Here is a 19,845-nt window from a genome sequence, read left to right on the forward strand (position 1 = left end):
TTACAAAACCGTGCATTCTGGGAAATGTAGGGCACTTGGGCAAAAACTCCCCAAGTGTGCTGAAATCTGCCAAATATAGGCAGAAAATGCATGACTTTCACTTTCCTTTAATTGTCTTATATTATTGCTATATGACTACTGTTGTCTGCACAGCTGAACACGGTAACTGTGGGGTATTTGCACAGCGCCCGAGAGACGCCCCACATATTTCCACACGGTGTGAATCTTAATTGAATCTGAAGTGCTTTCTGTGACTGGTGGTCAACCTGGCAATTTGAAGTGGCTGCAGAGGAGAGGCCGGTGTGACGGTGACGGGGCAGAGATAAGTGCTGGCATTCTTGCGGAGAGAGGAGTATGTTCCCCACAGTGCCTTGCTCAAAGTGGCTGTGGAGAAATTGAACTGTGGCTGGTGAGGAGCTCGCTAAATTGCTTTCGAGTCCCTCCACTTGTGTTGTTCCAGTGCTTGAGCTCAAGAAAATGAGGGCTTTTTCTTTTTTTCTTTTCCTCCAGCAGATTTCTGAAGAGGTCTGATGACAGACACTCTGAGAGCTGAAAATATAGTGGAGCAGCAGAAGAAAGTGTTTACCATATAGTTGCAAACTGCAGTATAAAGATGTGTTATTGAATATTTCTTCTGTGAGAAAGTGATGAGCTTCAGATAATGTACAACAATAATGTGCACGGTTGGTATGATTCAACATAAAAATGATAAATGATACATGAATACTCATAATATCATTAATCATTGAAAAAGACATTGGAAAGTTTGCACCTGCCCTACACTTAAAGCTGTGTTGAGCAAACTTTGACCACTAGGGGGCAGAATATGTGTAAATAAAGCAACATAGCCAAATATCCTGAACTCTTATGGTTTATTTTTGATAGTGGTGAGGAGAGCATGATTCTATTATAACAATGAGTTTTCAGCTAAAACAGCAGCACCTGATGCCTTATAAACAGACCGCCTCCAGCCTATGTGCAGTCAAACCATAATAAAGATGCACGTGAAGCTGTAATAGTGTATGTTAATCACCTTAAGTAGATATAATTTAGGTAATTATAGCTTGCTTAAGAAAAAGCTGCTCAATATGTAGCTTAGTTTGTTGTTTTCAGGGTTTTTTTTTTCATAATTTCTAGAACAACAGTAGAAAGATTGAGAGTTTCACAAATAACGCGCAGAGCTGCTTTTAGTACGTGTCTGCTACTACTAACGTTTCTGTAATTAGTGGGAAACTACCTCAGGGCTCTGATTTTTGAGATACTATATTACAGTTAAGTGACTGGTCCACTGCAGTGATTGGCAGGTGATGAGAAAGTGTGGCTGGCTGACAGATGAGTGGATAGACAGAAAATGTAATAGAGAATAAGAGCAGTGGTGGTGGAAAAAAGCCCTGCAAAGGTAGGGAAGATGAGATGTAACAGCTGGACTCCAGGAGTGGAGAGTGGCGGTCAGAGTCATTCAGGGTTCGGTACAAGCCAGCTGTCAGTGCTAATAGACAGAAAAAGATGGAGGGAGGGGAAAGGAGAGGAGGGAAAATAGGAAGAGATGTTCAGGCCAAACAACCTGTCACTAGCTATAACGGAGCATAACGCAACACAGCTGCCTTGTCTGAATGTCAGAAAGAGAAACTTCCCTGGCAGTTTGGAGAAGAGTCTGCAAAACGATATTCTCAAATGGATAGATGCTATCTGGTTCAGCGGCAGGGCTGGGCCCAGAATAGCAATGATGCTCTTAGTCAGATCTGCTGAGAACAAGTTAGCTCCGACATGTCCTTCACGTCAGCATCACAGCTCCCTCCTTTTTTCTCTGATAGTCTGTTTTTGCTCACTTTGGTCATGAATAAATGTCCAAAGGATGTCCAAAAATCAGCAAAGATGAAATAAAGTTTGGAGACTTTTGAATCTATGAGCTTTGAACAATCGTTGACAACAGGGCGTTAGCTTCTCAGACTTCTGATGAGCAGATATCTGCATATTCTGGGATAGCATTGACCAGTTTGAGCACCAGTGGCTTTCCTGCAGGTTCACACAGCATGAAGAGAGACTGCATCACTATCTGTGAACACTTTAGCTTTGGTTAGCTTCAATGACCAGTTGAAGGAAACGGTTTCCCCTCTGATGTCGAAGCTGCGTTTAGCTAAATGATGTTTAATGAAGATGACTGTTAATTTGAAGTGGACAAATATTTAAATCCTGCAGTTCTGACAGAGTCACTGGTTGTTTAAAGGTGCACACTTGTTTTCTTTGATGCTAGTGCTAATGATCTAATGATACACCAGCTGAGGTACTATTGGAGACCTGTAGCAACAGATCTAAAAGAGCAATAAAGTCAACAGTGGGAGGTGGTCGGAGTGTAGTGGTGGCATAAATCACAGGATTGTTAACCTGGTGATTGCTGTTTACTAGGGGTGCTTATATAGATATTGAACCATTCGATACAGTGCTTTCGGTTTGGTACGCATATGTATCGAACAATACAATTTTTTAAATTTATTTTATCAACTTTTCTTCTGACGATGCTGTCTGTGTTGAGCGCTCAGTGAATCTGTGTTCGACTACTCCGCCTAGGCTGCACTGTCGAGCGCAGATTCACTGAGCCCAGGGCAAGCTAGCAAGACAGAAGCTAAGCTCGTTGCAACATGGCAAACTGACCCTCCCCCACCCTCATTCAGATCTGGCCTTTGGAACTATTTTGGTTTTCATGTGAAGTATGACCCTGAAGGTAAGCGCGTCATGGACTAAAGTAAAACAGTATGTTGGATGTGCCACGCAATGCTCAATTACATGGGTGGGAGCTAGTGTGTTAGCGCAGTTAGCTCGTTAACGTGTTGGCCGTCTAGCCCCACGCACGGGGCGATCCGCGGTAGCTCGTTAACGGAGATTTGCCGTGTTGTGGCGTTAACGTCATTTCAGATTAACGCTGACAGCACTAGTGGGAACACAACGAATATGACTGCACATTTACTCCGACATCATCCTAGTGCAAAGACAAGTGGAAGCAGACAAAAACAACAAGCAGCATGCTACAAACTTTACCCGAGTCATTTAGACAGCCGTTAGCACAGGATTCTCCTTATGGGGACCTGATATGTTTAATATGCTGCTGAGAATATAGCCCAGAAGAAGCGGATAGTAGAGCTTTTATTTTGAAAAGAGACATTTCTCTGTAATAAACTCTCTTTTCCAAAGATGAGTGATTCCTCCATCAGATAGATTTATTATTTTATCCCTTTGTTGTTTCAGCAACATTAAATTTAAAAACTGTACTTTTGAGTTAAAATATATATTTATAATTTTAATAAATGACAAATTAAAAAAGCATGAACATTTTTTTGTATCGAAACAATATCAAACCGTGACACCAAAGTATCGAACCGAACCATGAATTTTGTGTATCGTTGCACCCCTACTGTTTACATCTTGTTTGAGAGCTCTGGGCATTGGGATCAGTTTTTCTTTGATTTCACTCTTTGTTTAGTGCAAGTTATTACTCAGGAGGTCAGGAAAAGGTCACGATTTGGATGAAAATGTGCCTGTTCATATTAACCCTTGTGTGGTGTTCGTATTTTTGTTACTCAGCCAGTGTTCATGGGTCTGGTGGACCCGCTAGAGTTTTGGCTTTCCAAATTAACACTATCAAACAATTTTATGTTAAATTACTCAACAGATGTTTACTTCATCCCAATTACAAGACATATGAACAGCAAACATGGTTAATTTTTTCCCTTTACCTTTGTTAGATCACATTTATGAATTAATGTGCTTCTCGTTTTTCTTTTATATAAAATGTTATAAATAAATCAGTTATAATCAAGTGGAGTGAGTGGAAAGACACAACACATTTACACGTGAAAAAATAATTAATTGTTTAATTTTTCTTTTGAAAAAAACTGAACACGGGTCTCACAGACCCGAACACCATACAAGGGTTAATCCATTAACACTGATATACCCCTGATACATGTACAGTGTTTAAATGATGGCACAGCGTATGTGTATCTCCAAGACTCATCTATTTGCCATGCATCCTGACTCCTTCCCTACAACCTTCCTTCTGCATCATGATAGCGATCTTCTTCTGAAAGCAGATGGAGTTATAGAGCTGTTTTGGATGTTTGAATAGACGGGTTCATGCTGTGATCTCCTCCCGGTCTGCTCATGGCTGAAGTCACGAGGTTTCAGTCTGTTTTTTTCTGTCAGTTCAGTGGAAGAAATGTTGATTTAGATAATTGTTCCCTTTTCGGTTCCTGCTGAAGTTTGAGCTACAAATACACCATCAGTGAGTCATGCATGTAAAAGAGATCTGAGAGCTTGCTGCTGATATTCCTGCTGTGTGCTGTGCACTAATGGCCCTTCGTATCTTGTAGACTTTTGCTGTTGATGCATATGTTTTTCACAAAGGCAGGACACGTGGGGTGGTTGATGGAACAGACGACAGATGCCACACAGCCGTCACTTTGACATGTAAAGACTGTGTTGATCAGTTTGGGCTCAAGTGTCTGTCGCTGGCTGCTGATTGGCCACGGTCGTTTCTTTACTTTGTATGAGACTGCAGTAATGTCTTAGCACATCAGCAGTTGTGTGTATCTGACTCCGTGTTGTGTTTTCATCTTTCAGATATCCGCGGCCTGCAGGGTTTCCTCGACCAGACGTCCCGCCAGGGTGTCGACGTGGCGTTGCAGAGAGTGGACAGGAACATCAGTAAAATCTTCACCAACCTCTTCACCACCATGAGGACCGAGGAGCTCAATCGGTACAGAGACACACTGAGGAGAGCCATCCTGCTGCTCAGCCCACACGGAGCGCACACATTTATCCAGCAGGTCGGTCCAGCTCTGGTTTTTCTGGTGTGTTTACTGCAAAAAGTCGCCTAAAAATGCAATGAAGTGAGCAGATGAGTGCGATCAGTGTGTGAGTGTGTTGTGCTTAATGTATCTGAAGGAAACCACACGGCCCCTCTGAGGTCTTAGTAACACTAACTTTATATTTAACCGTGTTTAACTTTAGATTATAGATTTTTCTGTCAGTTCATTTTTTTCCCTCCTGATTTCAAGACTTCAGTTTTTGAAATCTGCTCATATCCTCTGACAGCAGAGGGTTTAACAAACACCTGCAGCTTCACAACCCTGCACGTAGAGTCTGCAGCTTTTAAAATACATCAAGCTAGTTTGTCACATAAGAACTGCCTAACAATCCAAATCCAGGCGTTACTTTTTTCAGTAACGAGTAATCTAACTAATTACTATTCCTATCGTTACAACGCCGTTACAGTTACTAACAAGGAAACACGGTCCGTTACTATTTTTCAACAAACAGACGGTTGAAGCTGTGTTCAGCTTACCGCATCTTATATCAGTTGCAGGAAGTAGCTGTAAGTAATCTGGACGCTACGGCTTTAAGCAGCTGCGCTCCCGCGGACGGTGATCACGATCAGTTTCTGGCACAACAGCTGGAGCTCAGGGGGCAAAACAATCACATGAGTGCTGCTGTTTGACTGAGGAAGAATAAAGGAGTCGTGGTCAATCACATGACCACTTAAAGACAAAGCAACAAGGTGACATGTACCAGTTTATAAACTGTGTTGATCGGCCAGTAAAACCAGAGTGATGATAAACAAGATATACGCTGCGTTTGTTCCTCAATAGTTTTGTCACGTTTACTGTCTAAGGACAGCAGCGAGACCTCTCTGCTTATGAGCAAAACAAACAAACAAACAAACAAACAAACAAACAAACAAACAAACAAACAGGGGAAGTTTTATGAGTGACGTCGAGAGAGAGAGAGCAGAAAAAGAGAGAGCGAGTTTTGAGATGTGAGCGATTTGTGACGTTTAGCGTGTTTGGAGTGTGTAGTTCATGTGTAGTTAGTGTGTAGTGTTGTGGATAGTGTTGTGTTGTGTGTCAGAACAATGAGGCGACTGCTGTCTCCAGGTAGAAACAGCAGTGACACACCTGCTGCTGTCAGACCTGCAGGTATCAGGCTGTGATGTTTCCTTTATAGTGGACAGAAATGATGTTTTTGCAGAGGCACAAATAATTTGTGGCATCTTATTGAAGAACAGCTGATTGTTCTGTAAACAGTTTGAAATGGTTATTAAAAAAAATCAAGGTAAAAGGTAAATGGCTGCAAATAAGTTTGTTGTTTGCAAAACTTGTGCATATGATTTTAAATTGACAATTTATATTTTCATTTAAAGTTATGAAATATGATCATCAAACATGTTTGTGGTTGTTACAGTAAAAATATAACTTTTTCTACTCTGATTTCATGTTGTTTGTCTGATTTTAGATCAGTTGTGTTAATACAGTTTGTCAAAATGAAAACATGACTGTAAATTCAGACACGTGAGGTTGTGCTGAAAACAATGAGACCAAACAAGGCAAAGTAAATCGTTTCTATAGGTGAAATGTGGAGGAAACATCAGAGTGGTTAAAAATGGCCGATTATACCCTGCAGGAGGAATCCGACCAGTCTTAAGCCCGGGAGCGAGTGCTTCTGAGTGCATGTCTGCAACAAGTGAGCGAGTGCACAGGGGGCAAAAATATTTGTTGAAGAAATGAGTGAGTGCATGCAGGAAACAGCTGAGCTGGTGAAAAACACGGAGCATGTGTGCAAAGTAAACTCGTCTACAAAGTGGAAAAAACCCAGCGTGCAAAATAAGAGCAGAGTGTGACGCAAACACCTGAGCGTAGCTGAGCAGCGAGCCGAGGGGGCGCGTGGCGGGAAAATAGTCTGCAGATGGATCAAAAAATAATGAGTGGCAGTAACGAAGGAGCGCGTGCAGAGGTGGAGCGAGTGGACGTGAAAAGTGTGTGTGTGTGTTTTTCTGTTTGTCCAACCTGCACGTCCACGCGCACCGCCGCGATCACTGATCATTTGTAAGCCTGTGTGTGCCCAGGTGTGAGCGGCCACCTGGAGTGACAGATGGAGGCTTCTGACACACACACACACACACACACACACACACACAGCTGACTTTGTGAATTTATTTGTGTCCTGTCTTATGTTTCACAGCGACTTTTGTCCGCGGATCAAACAGCCGTATGTATAATTTGAATTATTTACTGAAGCGTGACTCTGTGAGAGTGTGTGTGTGTGTGTGTGTGGGGGGGGGGGGGCACGTTACAAACAGCAGCTCAGGCTCTTTATCACAAAGTTTGAATCTGTGGAACAACTCGACAATTCAACCTTCTTAACACGCACACACGTCAGCAGGGTTTATGAAGAAGGAAATGAAGATGAGCTACTTTCAGCCGCAGCAGGAAGCTCCATCAGATGAACGTCACCCGGCGGATCCGTGTATCCTCCTGGGATCGAACCAGAAATATCGTGCCTGTGAGGTGAACGTGTAAGCCGCTGCACTTAAACTATAACAACAATAACTCGGGAGGATGATGAAGCACAGAGCAGTGTAAGTGATGAAAACATCATTAGACGTGCGACTTAATAAAAGGAAGCATCAGAGCGAGGAGACGTCGAGTTATCAGCAAATCTCCTCCATAGATGTAAAAAGTTAAAGCTGCTCCAACCTGTTTATTCTGGACCCTGCAGACGGGAAGCAGAGCCGCTGGAAGCATCCTCACCTGCAGAGCAGGATTTCTGGAACGTTTGACATGCATTAGCATCATTTTGTGCAGGAAGTCTGCAGATATGAGGCACGATATCTGTGTGCTGACTGCAGCTTTAACGTTTTCATCTCTGTGTGGAGACAATAAAGCGTGTTAACATGATCATGTAAAGGAAGAAAAGTATGAAACACTTTTCAGTGATCCTCTTTCTAAAAAATCCAACGTTTGTGTGCAGAATAAAGACGAGCGAGAGAAAAGTAAAGATAAGAAAATGAAAATGAGGGAGCAGGATGCACAGAGGACGAGAGAGAAATGAAGGAGAAGCAATAAAGAAGGTCAAGAATGAAGATACAAGTTAAGGATGAAAAACACGAGGAAAGAAGGACAACGGAGGAAAAGTGTGAAAAATAAAGAATGAGAGAAAGATGGAAGGAAAAGGAAGGAAGAGACGAACAAAAAACAATAAAGAAGGAAGTCGTGTGTGTGTGTGTGTGTGTGTGTGTGTGTGTGTGTGTGTGTGTGTGTGTGTGTGTGTGTGTGAGCACATGACACAGCACCAAGAACCTGCAGCTGATCAAACAACAAAAGCTCTGATCACAGACGCAGTTTGATCTTAAGGCTTGTTCATGATCAGAAATGAAACTGTATTTTTGTGACTTTCTGCCTTTGATCCGGTCAATATTTATCCGGGGCGAGTGATCATAATTCATGTGTGATTGTTGGCCACACACACAAAGGAAACCAGTCCGGTGACAGCTGTTACTTGGCAGTGAGAGACGCACCGTGCAGAGCGGCGACGGGGAACCAGCAGGCGCTGCAGGATGACGGCTGCTCCGTGTGCTCGGAGCACCGGCTCTAATCTTTGGTGTTTAACATCTGAGCTCCATAATCAAGCTTACTGTAAGTGTCAGTCGTTACAGTGATCACAGGGTGATACAAGGCTACGTCATAAAACCCCCAGTTTGCCTCTGTAGTCAGTTGCTGCTCTGAGTTATTCTGTACACACTGACCTGTGAGTGTGGAGACAGACGGAGAGGGAGGACGGCCACAGCTGGAAGCTTCTTATCTGAGAGCTAACAATGAGTAGGTGTGTTATAAATGTCCCGAGCTGTCAGTCAGCGGCTCGGCCCTCTTTATCTGCACAGATGAAACAGTCAGACTTTCCTCCGCCCGCTCGCAGCACGCTGATAACAAAGCAAAGAACGTGCGACCGTGTCGGCGCTCTGAGGCCGAGGCATTGTCAGGGAGAAACACGGCACTCTGGGAATTCAGAGCGCAAAGATGGAGGGAGAAGCAGCTGCTCCTTTTTAAAATATCTCACCTGCACAGTGTGTTTCTGCTTCTTTTTACTTTTATGCTGCAAATAGTTCAAAGAGACTCGTTTCACCTCTGCGTGCTTCATCAAACCCTCGGACGTGCACAAGCACGGAGGTGGAGGGAAAAACGTAGCTACTAATCTGAGCAGAGCGATTTGTTGCTTCAACACTTAAAGATAAACTGAGATTATTATTAGTTCACATTATTATAGCAGCAAAGTGAAAAAGGAAGAAAATAAAGAGAATAAAATGTAAAAGAAAAACACCGAACAACTACAGAGAAACACTTCAAATGTAAATACAGTAAACACACACACTAAACACACATGCTGCTGTGTGTGTGTGTGTGTGTGTGTGTGTGTGTGTGTGTGTGTGTGTGTGTGTGTGTGTGTGTGTGTGTGTGCTTAGACACTTCTCTCAGGTGTGTTTAACTAATAGTGCTAATGTCCATGGTTGACAGCATGTGTCTGTAAAAGAGTGGGAGGCTTGGGCTCAGAAACACAAATGTGTGTGTGTCTGACTGTGTGTGTGCGTGTGTGTGTTTGGATGCTGAGACATTCATTAGCACCGCGACATGACGGCGTAGGAGGGTGAGACAGAGCTGAATGGAAGTTGCACTCTTCAGTAATGTCATGGAAACCTGTTAAAGCTTTGCCAAGTTTTCACACTGCCAAACACACACACACACACACACACACGCACACACACACACACACACACACGCACACACACACACACACACACACACACACACACACACACACACACACACACAGTGTATCCATGAATCTTGCAGCCAGAGCTTCTTCCTTTCAGTTGCGTTTCTCCTGTCTGCTTACAGTCGGCGTGGGACAAACTCGGTCTCCTCTCAGCATCTTCATGTTGCTCTGAGCTCAGAGACCTGAGAGCTGCAGCACACACAAGTGAAAGACGTGAGCTAGTCTCTGCTAAATGTGACTGCTGATCACATTACGAGTAAACCTCAGGATGCCATGACCTCCAGCACGCTGTGAGGCGTCTGCAGCCACGTGTGAAGTGGCGTAGATGAAGATTAGCACCTCCCAGTCTGAGAAGGGTTTTAGTACCCACTCCAGGTCGGGCCTGAGTTGCTCCTCTGATTGGAGGAGTTAAAGTATGGGGTGACGGAGCGATCGGTGAAGAGAGAGCTGAGTGTGAAACGGCCTGTTTGCATCTCTGCCTTCACCTGTGGTGATGATACAATGGCACGTCCTCCAGAGGGTGCCCCCGCTCTGCTGCAAAGAGGGTGGAGGCTTTGGGGAAATCTGGGAAAGTGAACGGAGCAAGTTTAAGGTCATTTTCAGGATTTCAGGTCTGCATACCCTAATCTAAATCTACTAGCAGAGCACTTATGAGGCATGTGAATGCATGTAACAGACTTCATTTCAAAGGATTTTTTTATCATGTGGCCCAGACCCTCACCCACCCTGGAGCTCAGGGTTTGCTCGCCTTGTAGATGTTAAGAGGTAAAAGTCGGCATTATAACACCTGACGTGTTCGTAGCTAATGAGTCCGTGGCTTTGATGACAGCGAGCCCCTCTCTCTGTAACTGTGGTTCATTTGCTTATAGAACAGTTAACATGACCTTGTGTCGTTATCAGATACAGGTGTGTAATCATTCAAAGGTCCGCCTCTCCTTTGAACAAACACTGTTAATTATCTGCACATTAGATTCACCGCTGAGGGTCACCCGTGGATTCGTCCTCCGCTACACTGAACGTGGAGTTTCGTTCCAGCCTGTGCTGTTTGATTTCACCTGCAGCTTCGTGCACAGGTTTGTGGGTGCAGCGTGGTGAGCAGGGGATTGATTTGTTAGATGTTTGGCGGTGGGGTGGAAGTCTTCTGCTTTTTTCCTATTTTAATTCTAAGACTCGGTTGGTGTAGCTGCTCAGTTCATCGTCTGTAGGAAAAAGCTCTTTGAGCTGCTGCTTCTTCTGATTTGTGGCTTCTTACAAACACAAGGTGTGATCAAGAGGTGGGCGGAGCTTCTCCACCGTCTGTGTTACTCAGAAAGGAAACATTTAGAGATGCACCTGTGAGCGATTGGCTAAAATTGTAATCTTTGGTAATATTTAATATGAAAGCTTAATTTTCATAATGCAGCACAAACATGTAAAGAAAAAACAATCTTCCACTTCCAAGATGTTTTATGCACTGTTAGGTGCATGTAGACTGTGAGGCTGTGCCATCGTTAAAGTTTGGGGCTAAAATGTAATAAAAGCTGCACGCAATCATTTCATAAACTCTGATTTATTGACAAGCAAACACTGAAAACATGTCCCTGCACATTCTTCAAGCGAAGCAGGCACCATTGGGGAAAAGATGGAACCACCAGTGACGTCATACAGACAATAATTCAGCCTGAGGAGGAAGCTGGATGGTGGTGGGCTGCCAAGCGGCTTGCAGGAGGCACCTTGCACGACTGCTGACCTCACTCTCAGCAGAACGGTGTTGATGAAAACACCGGCAGCCTCAGCTGACGCCTCCGTCGCTGCTTCGGCGGAGCAGAAACGTCTTGAAGCACGTGTCAGGTGGCGCCGGCGCTGCTCTGTAAATCCTAATATGTGTCATTTCTTTTTGTTATAACAACGATGGCGGCATCACGAGGACGCTGCGCTGGCTTTTATTAGCGCCTCCATAATTCTCCGTCAGCTGTGAGTAGACTGTGTGAATCATTACAGAGTGTGTGAGTCCACACACACACACACACACATGCAGAGGTGCGCACACTGCGAGCTGCCATGTGTGCAGCATCAGTCCCTGACTCTGCTCTGTCTGCCTCTCTTCCTGTTATTTACCTCCAGGCCTTTCTGACCTTTCCTTTAGCTTTTCCTTCCTTCCTTCCTCTCGTTCCTGTTTCAGTTATTTTCCTTCCTCTCCAACATTTCGGCTTCCTATTTATTCTTTGCACTCTTGCTTCGCGTCTCTTTATTATGTCCTTTTTGTCCTGTTGTGTCCTTTCTCCCTTCTTTCTTCCTCTTGTTTTCATGTCCGTCTTCTCTCATCTTCTTTTTATCCTTTTTTCATTTATTTTTCCTTCCTCATCCCTCACTTCCTTCCTTTCTCATGCCCTTGTTTACATCCTTCTTCCATTGCATCCTCCTCGCCCTCTTGCCTTCCTCCCTGTTCCTTTGAATTCACCTTGTTTCTCACTATATTATTTTATTTCTCCTCTTCTCTCTGACTTTTATCTGGTGGTGAAGAGTATGAGACAGAGAGGATAAATCACCAGAGGAGTGAAGTTTAGATTGGGAGGTGGGACGAAGCTCTCGGTCGCCAGAGGAGACACGCTGACTGACAGGATCCTATCACGCTGCTGAGCAATGATGGGTGACGACAGCTACTGTGTGTGTGTGTGTGTGTGTGTTACATGTCCTCGGGGCAATAAACCCTCCTACAGCAAATAGAAAATGACCTCAGTAAACACAAACAGCCATTTTCTCCTCAGACTTTCACACTGTTGTTTGTTCTCCTCGCTAAAGCGACGCTGTGAGGTTTTTTCTGATGGTGGAGAAAGAAATCTGTGCAAAGGTTTATATTAAACACTAAAAGTAAAGAAAAGAAGCTTTACTATTAATTCCATTAGTAGATTTTTAAGCTTTTCATCTTTGCACAAACTATTCTTCATCTTCCAGGCAGCCTGACAGATGTTTCTTCCATGATTTCTCAGACCTCAACGCTCCTCACGTCTGGGGAGTCTCTGTCCATGAAGGATCAATTATGGAGATGTGATTTAGTTTCACCGCATGTACTCACCTGTGTAGATTCAGGGTCACTCAGACTTTAAACTCTGATCATCACACAAAGACTGAGTCACGGTTTTGAGGTCTGTAATGCCGTTATGGGTTTTTGGTTTTCAAGTGAAGTGGCTTTACTGTCATTTTAACCAGATACAGTGATCCAGCACACAGTGAAGCGCGACTACGTTCATCCAACACCACGATGCTACTTATGACACGTAACAGGCAATCGACACAGTAACAGAACAGGACGATACAGACACACAGTGCAGTAGAAAAGTGCAACAATGACAGTGGGTTGTGCAAAAAACTGAGAATTGTGCAAAAAGTAGCTTGATGTATTAAAGTGTGCGTGAGACTGAGCAGATTTCTGATCCGTCCTCTTCTCATATTTGTCTCAGTACTTTAGTTGGATTATTAGCTCTCTTAGTCTCTTCTCTGTGTTTTCATGAAGTCAGCCTCTGTCTCCATGTTTGTCAACTCTGTGTCTCAGTATTAGTTATTTCCTGTTTTATTTTGGCGGTCTCTTGCTCTCATGTTGCGTCCCGTGGCTCTGTTACTGACAGATTATTCATTTTTGTGGTTTTTGAGTTCCTTGGCGATGGAGTCTTTGAGGCAGTCGTGTTGTCTTTGTTGGTGTTTGGACCTCCCCCGTGGCGATGACAGCGTGTCGCTGAACCACACTGCTGTTGCTCAGCGTTGATGCTCAGCGTGCTACACAGCCCCGCCCCTTCGTTGCAAAGTTTGAACTCAAACTTTTCCAGCTGAGGAGCATTTTTAACCTTTTATTGTGACGATTAGAAGCTTGGCCGTCTCCTCCTCTCCCACCGAGACATTTTGCTTTGCCTGGTGAACAACAGGTCGGTCTTAATTGACTTGCCTCCTGAAACAAAAGTTAAAAGGTTGAACACAAAGAAACCTTTGCACAGTCAATGAGGCTCTTTCAGCGTTACTTTGACCTTTTGAGTTTCAGAGTTTGGTGTCTAAGGAGAGTCGGTACAGTTTCTGAGAGGCGAGTCTGTCCTCAGCACGACTCGGATGCAAGCGGCAGCCCAGCTGTTAGGCTTGTAAATTCTTGGATTAGAGAGCTTTTAAAGACAAGGTTGCTAGTTCCACTTTTCGAGCGTGTTTCTTAATCATCGTTAATCGCCCTCAGATTTGTTTCCCCGTCAAGATGGTCCTCGTGGGACACGAGAGAAGGACGGCATCGCTAATGAAGTGCAGGAAAGGAGGCGAGAGGAGAATTCAAGAAAAGGAGAAACCCTCTCCGCCTCCATAGGAAGCAGGGAACAAGGAAACGAGGAGAAAAACCTCTGACACACACACACACACGTGCGCGCGCGCACACACACACACACACACTGTGTGTAACTTCAATAGAACAAGAAGAGAGAAAAGGAGACAAAGGAAAAAATCCGAGTTTGATCTGAATCTGAGTGAGGAGGAAACTTGAGGAATAATCAGGAACGTCTGCCTCAGCGCGGGACTAAAGAAGAGTCCTGTTAAAGCTTCGTGTTTCGAATGATTCAAACATCCATCGTGGAAATGAAATCAAACTTTGTCCCCATAATGAACTCCCACTGAGTGATGGATGAGTGTCAGCGTTGAACCTGTCTCAGGTTTCCGTCACGTTTGGTCCTTAAATCGGCCGATGAGGCGTCACGCATCCGCGCTCGTCTCCTGTTTGTTGGTTTTATCCATCTTACGAGGCTGTAAAGGCCGACACTGGAAACACATCAGCAAATCTGTGACTCATCTGGAACCAGGCTAGGTCTTCTCCGTCCACGTGGGCCGGGGGTGAAAGTTCACCCTCTGATCATGAAAGCAGCAGCGCCACACAAATATTCTGTAATAACGGGCAGCCATCGCAACTCGAAGACGTGCTCGCCAAGAACAAATGAGTCAGTGTAATAACGGTCTTTACAGCAGTATTTGTGTTCAGGCTCGTTCTGTCCGAGGTTGGACTCTCAGTTATTGTTGTTCGGCCCCATCATCTTGTTCCTGGCAGCTCTTACTTCCGGAGCCCCCGATAACAGGAAGTGCTTCTTTGCTGCGAACCTGACGCGCTGCCGTTGTGACGTCACATTGCTGTGACTTACTCGTCCTTCTGTGCGTGTTGTAGCGGTGCAGGTGATGCGGCGAGACCGTAGACACAGCCGGCTCGCACACTACAGACGTGGCCTGTGCTCCGCCCACTACAGACGTGGCCTGTGCTCCGCCCACGGAGCTGAGCACATAAAAGCTTACTGTGAATAAAACACACGTGTCTGTGTGACGTGGTTTTCGTCCCCGATGGGAGGATCAGACTGAAGGCCGATGTTCTTCCAGTCCTGCTTCTCTTCATCGATCTGCCTGTTTTTGCTGCTGCTGCTGGTGATGAGGAGAAACTCAAGTTACCTGTAGCATCAGCTCCTCTATTTTTCCCCTCACTGTGGTTTCAGTGGTTGCCATGGTTACGTGGCGAGCTGCGGCAGCGAGTTCAAGTAGTTGAACCGGGGGGAAAAACAGAGGAGGAAATCTGTGGCTGTCTACGCCCCTCGGTGTCCGGCCTACACCGACCCTGTCAGCAGCGGTCTGCGGACGCCGTCGCAGCTTTTACCGTCGGTGACATAACCGCAGGACATCACGTGCAGGGCAAAGAGCGCCTGCATGGGTGCGTAGGGAACTTTTTTAAAAAGGTCAAACGTGAAAGTGTTTGGTGCCTAAAGGATAAGATCAATAAAATCACGTAAAGAGCACTTTCTTCATAATAGTCTCCAGCTGTTGGGATCATCTGGCGTCTAAAGTAAAGGAATTCTTTCAAGGCCTCTGACACGGATAACCAGCAGGAAGTGGACTGACGTTCGGACACACAGTGGATAAATGTAACACATGCACGCTCGTGTTAATGGGTGTGATGGCACATCTGGTTACTGGCTTCGTGTTATGTTGTGGTGGTTTATACGTGTTTTATTTCGAGAGGTGGCTTTCGTTGACACGCGTGACAACAGTGATCTTTATAACAGAAGCGATGGAGTCCCTATGCAAGACCGACTCCACCCATTGGTTAGTGAGGTCCTGTCGTAAAGCCTCTGAGCATGTTGGTGATGTAGGTGGCTGGATGTGCAGAGAGCCATGGGGCTGCCAGACGGACCGATTACTCGCTGCATAAATACTTATGACTGACGGCTCGTTAGCCAATCAGATTACCCGGACTAATCGAGCTTTCTGTAATAAAAAACATAATTGATGAAATTAGCTTCACGTGGTGTTTGTGTTGTATACAAGTTAGCAACAGATGCCACAGACCCAGCTTATTGTTGAGCGAGGACGGCAGGTGGAATGACTGCCCCTGCTGGCCGAGAGAAAGAATGCAGGCTGAAGGCTCTTCAGCTCTGGCTTCACGTTTCATAGCAGTGCTTCCTTTTTATCTTTCTGACAGGAACTGTGGAGAAATAAAATAGTGTTGCCTGAGTTCAGGGAGAACATCAAATATTTCTTTGGGTCCTCTCCTGCAGAACCTCACGCTCACAGATTAAAAACATAAAACATAATCTGGGCTGGGCATGTGCAGAAAAGGTCACTTTGACCCTCTGGTACTTCTTATCATTCCTGTCACTCATGCTGTTTTCTCTTTTTTTTTAACAAACCTTCCAGTTTTTTGTCTTTTTTTAACAGATTTTTGTTTATTCTGCTGCTGACAAACCAATTAAAGCTTCATCAGGCGAGGAGAGAGGGCAGAGTGACATGTAGCAAAAGAAAAGCGAGTAGTCATCCTGCGTGCAGCACGATAATTGATCTCACCCACATCACCTCTCTGCTATAATTGGAGCACTCACTGTAAATGCCCCGGCCTCTGTCTAATTGCCTGGAAGGAGGCGGAGGTGAAGAATACTTGACAAGCATTAGCGCTGATTGGAGATCAGCGCCGCAGACGTCAACTTTGGCTGGTCGGGTCACAGCCTTCACGCAGACTGAGATTATAGAGCGAAAGGTGCATGCGTAATTTTGAATGCTTCAGGCAGGTCGTTGCTAAAGGACACGCGTTAAAGAGCGAGGAAAAGATGCCAGTTTTGTCTGAGGACTTGTTGGACGGGCTGACGCTGTTCTGTGCAGACGCTGAGAAAGAATCAAGCATAAAAACGAGGAAGGCACAAACATCCTGATGACTGAGAACACTGTGAGACTTCAAACGCTGAGCCAAGCCTGTCTTTGGCTGCTACAGCTGAAGGTCATGCTAGGGGGTGCCTGACTTGGTACATGGGCAGAGGACTGGGGAATCTCCCACACCAAAGCTAGCAGCTCCACTTGCAACATCTTCACTTAATGACCCTGATTGCTGAAAGCAGCTGAGGTGAGTATGACCAGGATGGGTTGGGCCCACTGCAGAGATGATGTATTTTGTCTGTCCTGGTAAAACGTCCAGAAGTAAGACACGATGATACTACACTGATGCACTGATAATCGAGCAGCATGGTCCCAGTGAGGCTCCTTGACTGGTGAACATAAAGTAAAAAGTGGAAGAAAGTAGCTTAACTAATGGACACAGTTTTACTTAATGAAGTCAAAATATCGAGTGAGGAAACGTGAAAATCATTCCTCTGGGATAATAACTGCCTGCTTTTTAATTTTATTTTGTAGGAACCTGACTTCCTTATTTTAGGAATCTTATCATGTCACTTATAATGACGTAAGATGAGAGGGCTTCACTGTCTGCTGTCAGTGGTAGGACGGGGGGATATCACCGTAATGCAAAAATACATAATGACTGTAGAAAATTAGTCTCCCACTTATAAAGTAAATAAATGCATAAGGCTCTGAGCTGCACACCATCCAGGAGCTGTACTGTGTGCAGCCACTGCTTAGATCAAATATAGCATGTGAAACTGAGCTGATGCATTTGCATCTAATCTATATTCCCGTAATATTCCGCTCCATCCCGTCGACTCGTCGCTGTGAAAGTAGCAGCACGTCGCTGCCAAAAAGCTGCAGAGACGACCCGCTCGCCCGTGTTCACGGCCGGCAGCCGATGTAAGGGCATTCGCGTGACAACCTCTCCCTTGGCAGCGATACGAGATGGATGAGAGATGGATAGGAGATGGGCTGACGTGTCGTTTGTCACTGAGGGAGCGGTGGCGGCGGGTGCTGTCATTTGTTTGGCTGGCGGACAGCGCGGCTGATAAAGCAGCGGTCTGACAGGGCTAATCTGATATCGGCCCGGAGAGCCGAGGAAACCCAAGGCAGCGTGCGGGGAACGTATCGAATCATCTCTCGGAGCACGAACTGTAGACACGCACCTGTGCGCCGACGAGGGCCGAGTCCTAAAGGCGAGTCCGTTTTTTTAATGTAGGAATAAAGTTGCAACTTTCAGCATTTGGTTCATTTACCCTGAAATAACGGCTGTTACCACGGCAGCTGATGAGTGCTGACACCTCCCTATGAGAACTTGGTTTATACTCCAGTGTGAGGGTGGATGGAGGTGGAGCATCTCCTGAAACTCTCGTATTTAACCATAAAGGGGCGTTTTCATCAGTTTCTGACCTCAAACTAAAATTGCTGCAACAAAGCGACGTCCTGAGAGGCTCTTCAGACGCACCGTGGAAGATGGCCTGCAGCCTCCCTCACACGCACTCAGAAACCTTACTCACTGTTATTAGGCACCGACATCTTTAGCTGTAGGTCTCATGACTGTTTCCTTTATGCACGTGGACTTTCTGTATACAGTACTCACACCTGCACCGCAACACGCAGAAAACATGTGAAGGTTTCTGCTGCTGGGGAAGGATTTGGAATTTCATGCCATATGCTGTGTGTTGGTGTAAGGACCAGGCCTTTACACTGGGACCACCAGAATTCCTGATGTTCCTCCTAAAAACACTAGAAGCAGTTCAGAAATGCAACAGAAGGCACGCACTTGGTACACATCAATGAGACACTTTATTAGGCACACCTGTAAAATCTCCATGTTCAGCTTGTGTGATAAACTGTTATTGGGGTAACAGTGGGTGGTGTACGGGGCACCACCTGATCTATATCACAGACAAAGGATTGACTGACGTACCTCAGGTCTGTCAGTCGTGCCGAGTCTCCTCTGGACCCTCAGGTGCAGCGCCCGCTGTGAGGGGCATTAAGGATTGGCTGAAGAGCAAACGAGACGTGTGCCTTCATGTCTCTGTTTTCACTCTTCGTGTGATCGGATGGCCAAATGATGAAAAATGAACGAGACAGATTTCTTTAATGTTTCATCATGTTTTCACTCCAGCACCCGCCCCCTACTGTTACCCTCAGCCCCACCGCGCACGCACTTCCTCAAAGAAAACTTCAAAATAGATAACTATTCGTCTGACGTGTGGAGAGACACGTTCCCCAAAATAATCCGTCCTCATCTCCAGCTGATGGAAACACAACCTGATTATTATTTCTGGGATTTTGCTGGAAATTTGGGTAACATTTCGACGCCGACCTGCCGAGACAGAGATTGCTTCTTTCAACACACACACACACACACACACGCACACACGCACACACGCACACACGCACACACACACACACACACACACACACACACACACACACACACACACACACACACTGGTAGCTTGCACATAACAGGACCCTGGAAACATGTCCCTCTCTTATTGTTTTCCTCTGTTGTTTTCTTCATCTTTTTTCAGGCTGTGAGCTTCAGTCATCCATCTCTGTCTCCTCATCCCCCCCCCCCCCTCCTGCTTCGCCACACTTTTTTCTCAAGCCTCGCCCGCCCACTTTGTGGCTCTCGCTATTTTCCTCTCGCGCGCCCACTCCGCCTCCCTCACACTCACTTCTCTGTGCACTCTCTTTGCTTTGTCATATTCCATCTGTCTTGTAACTCCAGAGTGTGCACACGCGTGTACGTACTGCATACTTGTTTTTATATCTGTCCCAAAGCAGAGAGAGGATGAATGGAGCGCAGCTCACAGAGCTCAGCACGCACGTCTGCACACACGGCTGAATACGCGAAAGCAAAGCTACGCTGCAGTATCAGCTTTGTTTAGATCAGCGTGCCTGATACTGGTGTGGGTCATATCGGGGCAATGACACCTTTGCATTCAAGCAAACATGGAGTGAGGAGCGTGTCTGACCTGCTTACTGCACATGTAGTTGTGGTATTTTGCTCTTTTTAACCCTTTAAGACCGACCATAGAACCAAGTCCGTCAGAGCTTATATTATATGTTTACATGCTG

At 45.4% G+C, this 19,845-nt stretch overlaps 1 protein-coding gene across 5 annotated transcripts in view; it reads left to right on the forward strand.

The window, feature by feature from the left end:
• LOC101469427 (glutamate receptor ionotropic, delta-1) overlaps positions 1–19,845 on the forward strand; it is a 594,275-nt gene that overhangs the window by 401,089 nt on the left and 173,341 nt on the right. For all 5 annotated transcript variants that reach the window (XM_076887763.1, XM_076887764.1, XM_076887765.1 and 2 more), the window contains one exon: positions 4,618–4,823. In XM_076887763.1, the coding sequence (XP_076743878.1) occupies positions 4,618–4,823 (206 nt within the window). The remainder of the gene's footprint in view (positions 1–4,617; positions 4,824–19,845) is intronic.

The sequence above is a fragment of the Maylandia zebra genome, linkage group LG8 (assembly GCF_041146795.1).
Source record: "Maylandia zebra isolate NMK-2024a linkage group LG8, Mzebra_GT3a, whole genome shotgun sequence".
Taxonomy (NCBI): Eukaryota; Metazoa; Chordata; class Actinopteri; order Cichliformes; family Cichlidae; genus Maylandia; species Maylandia zebra.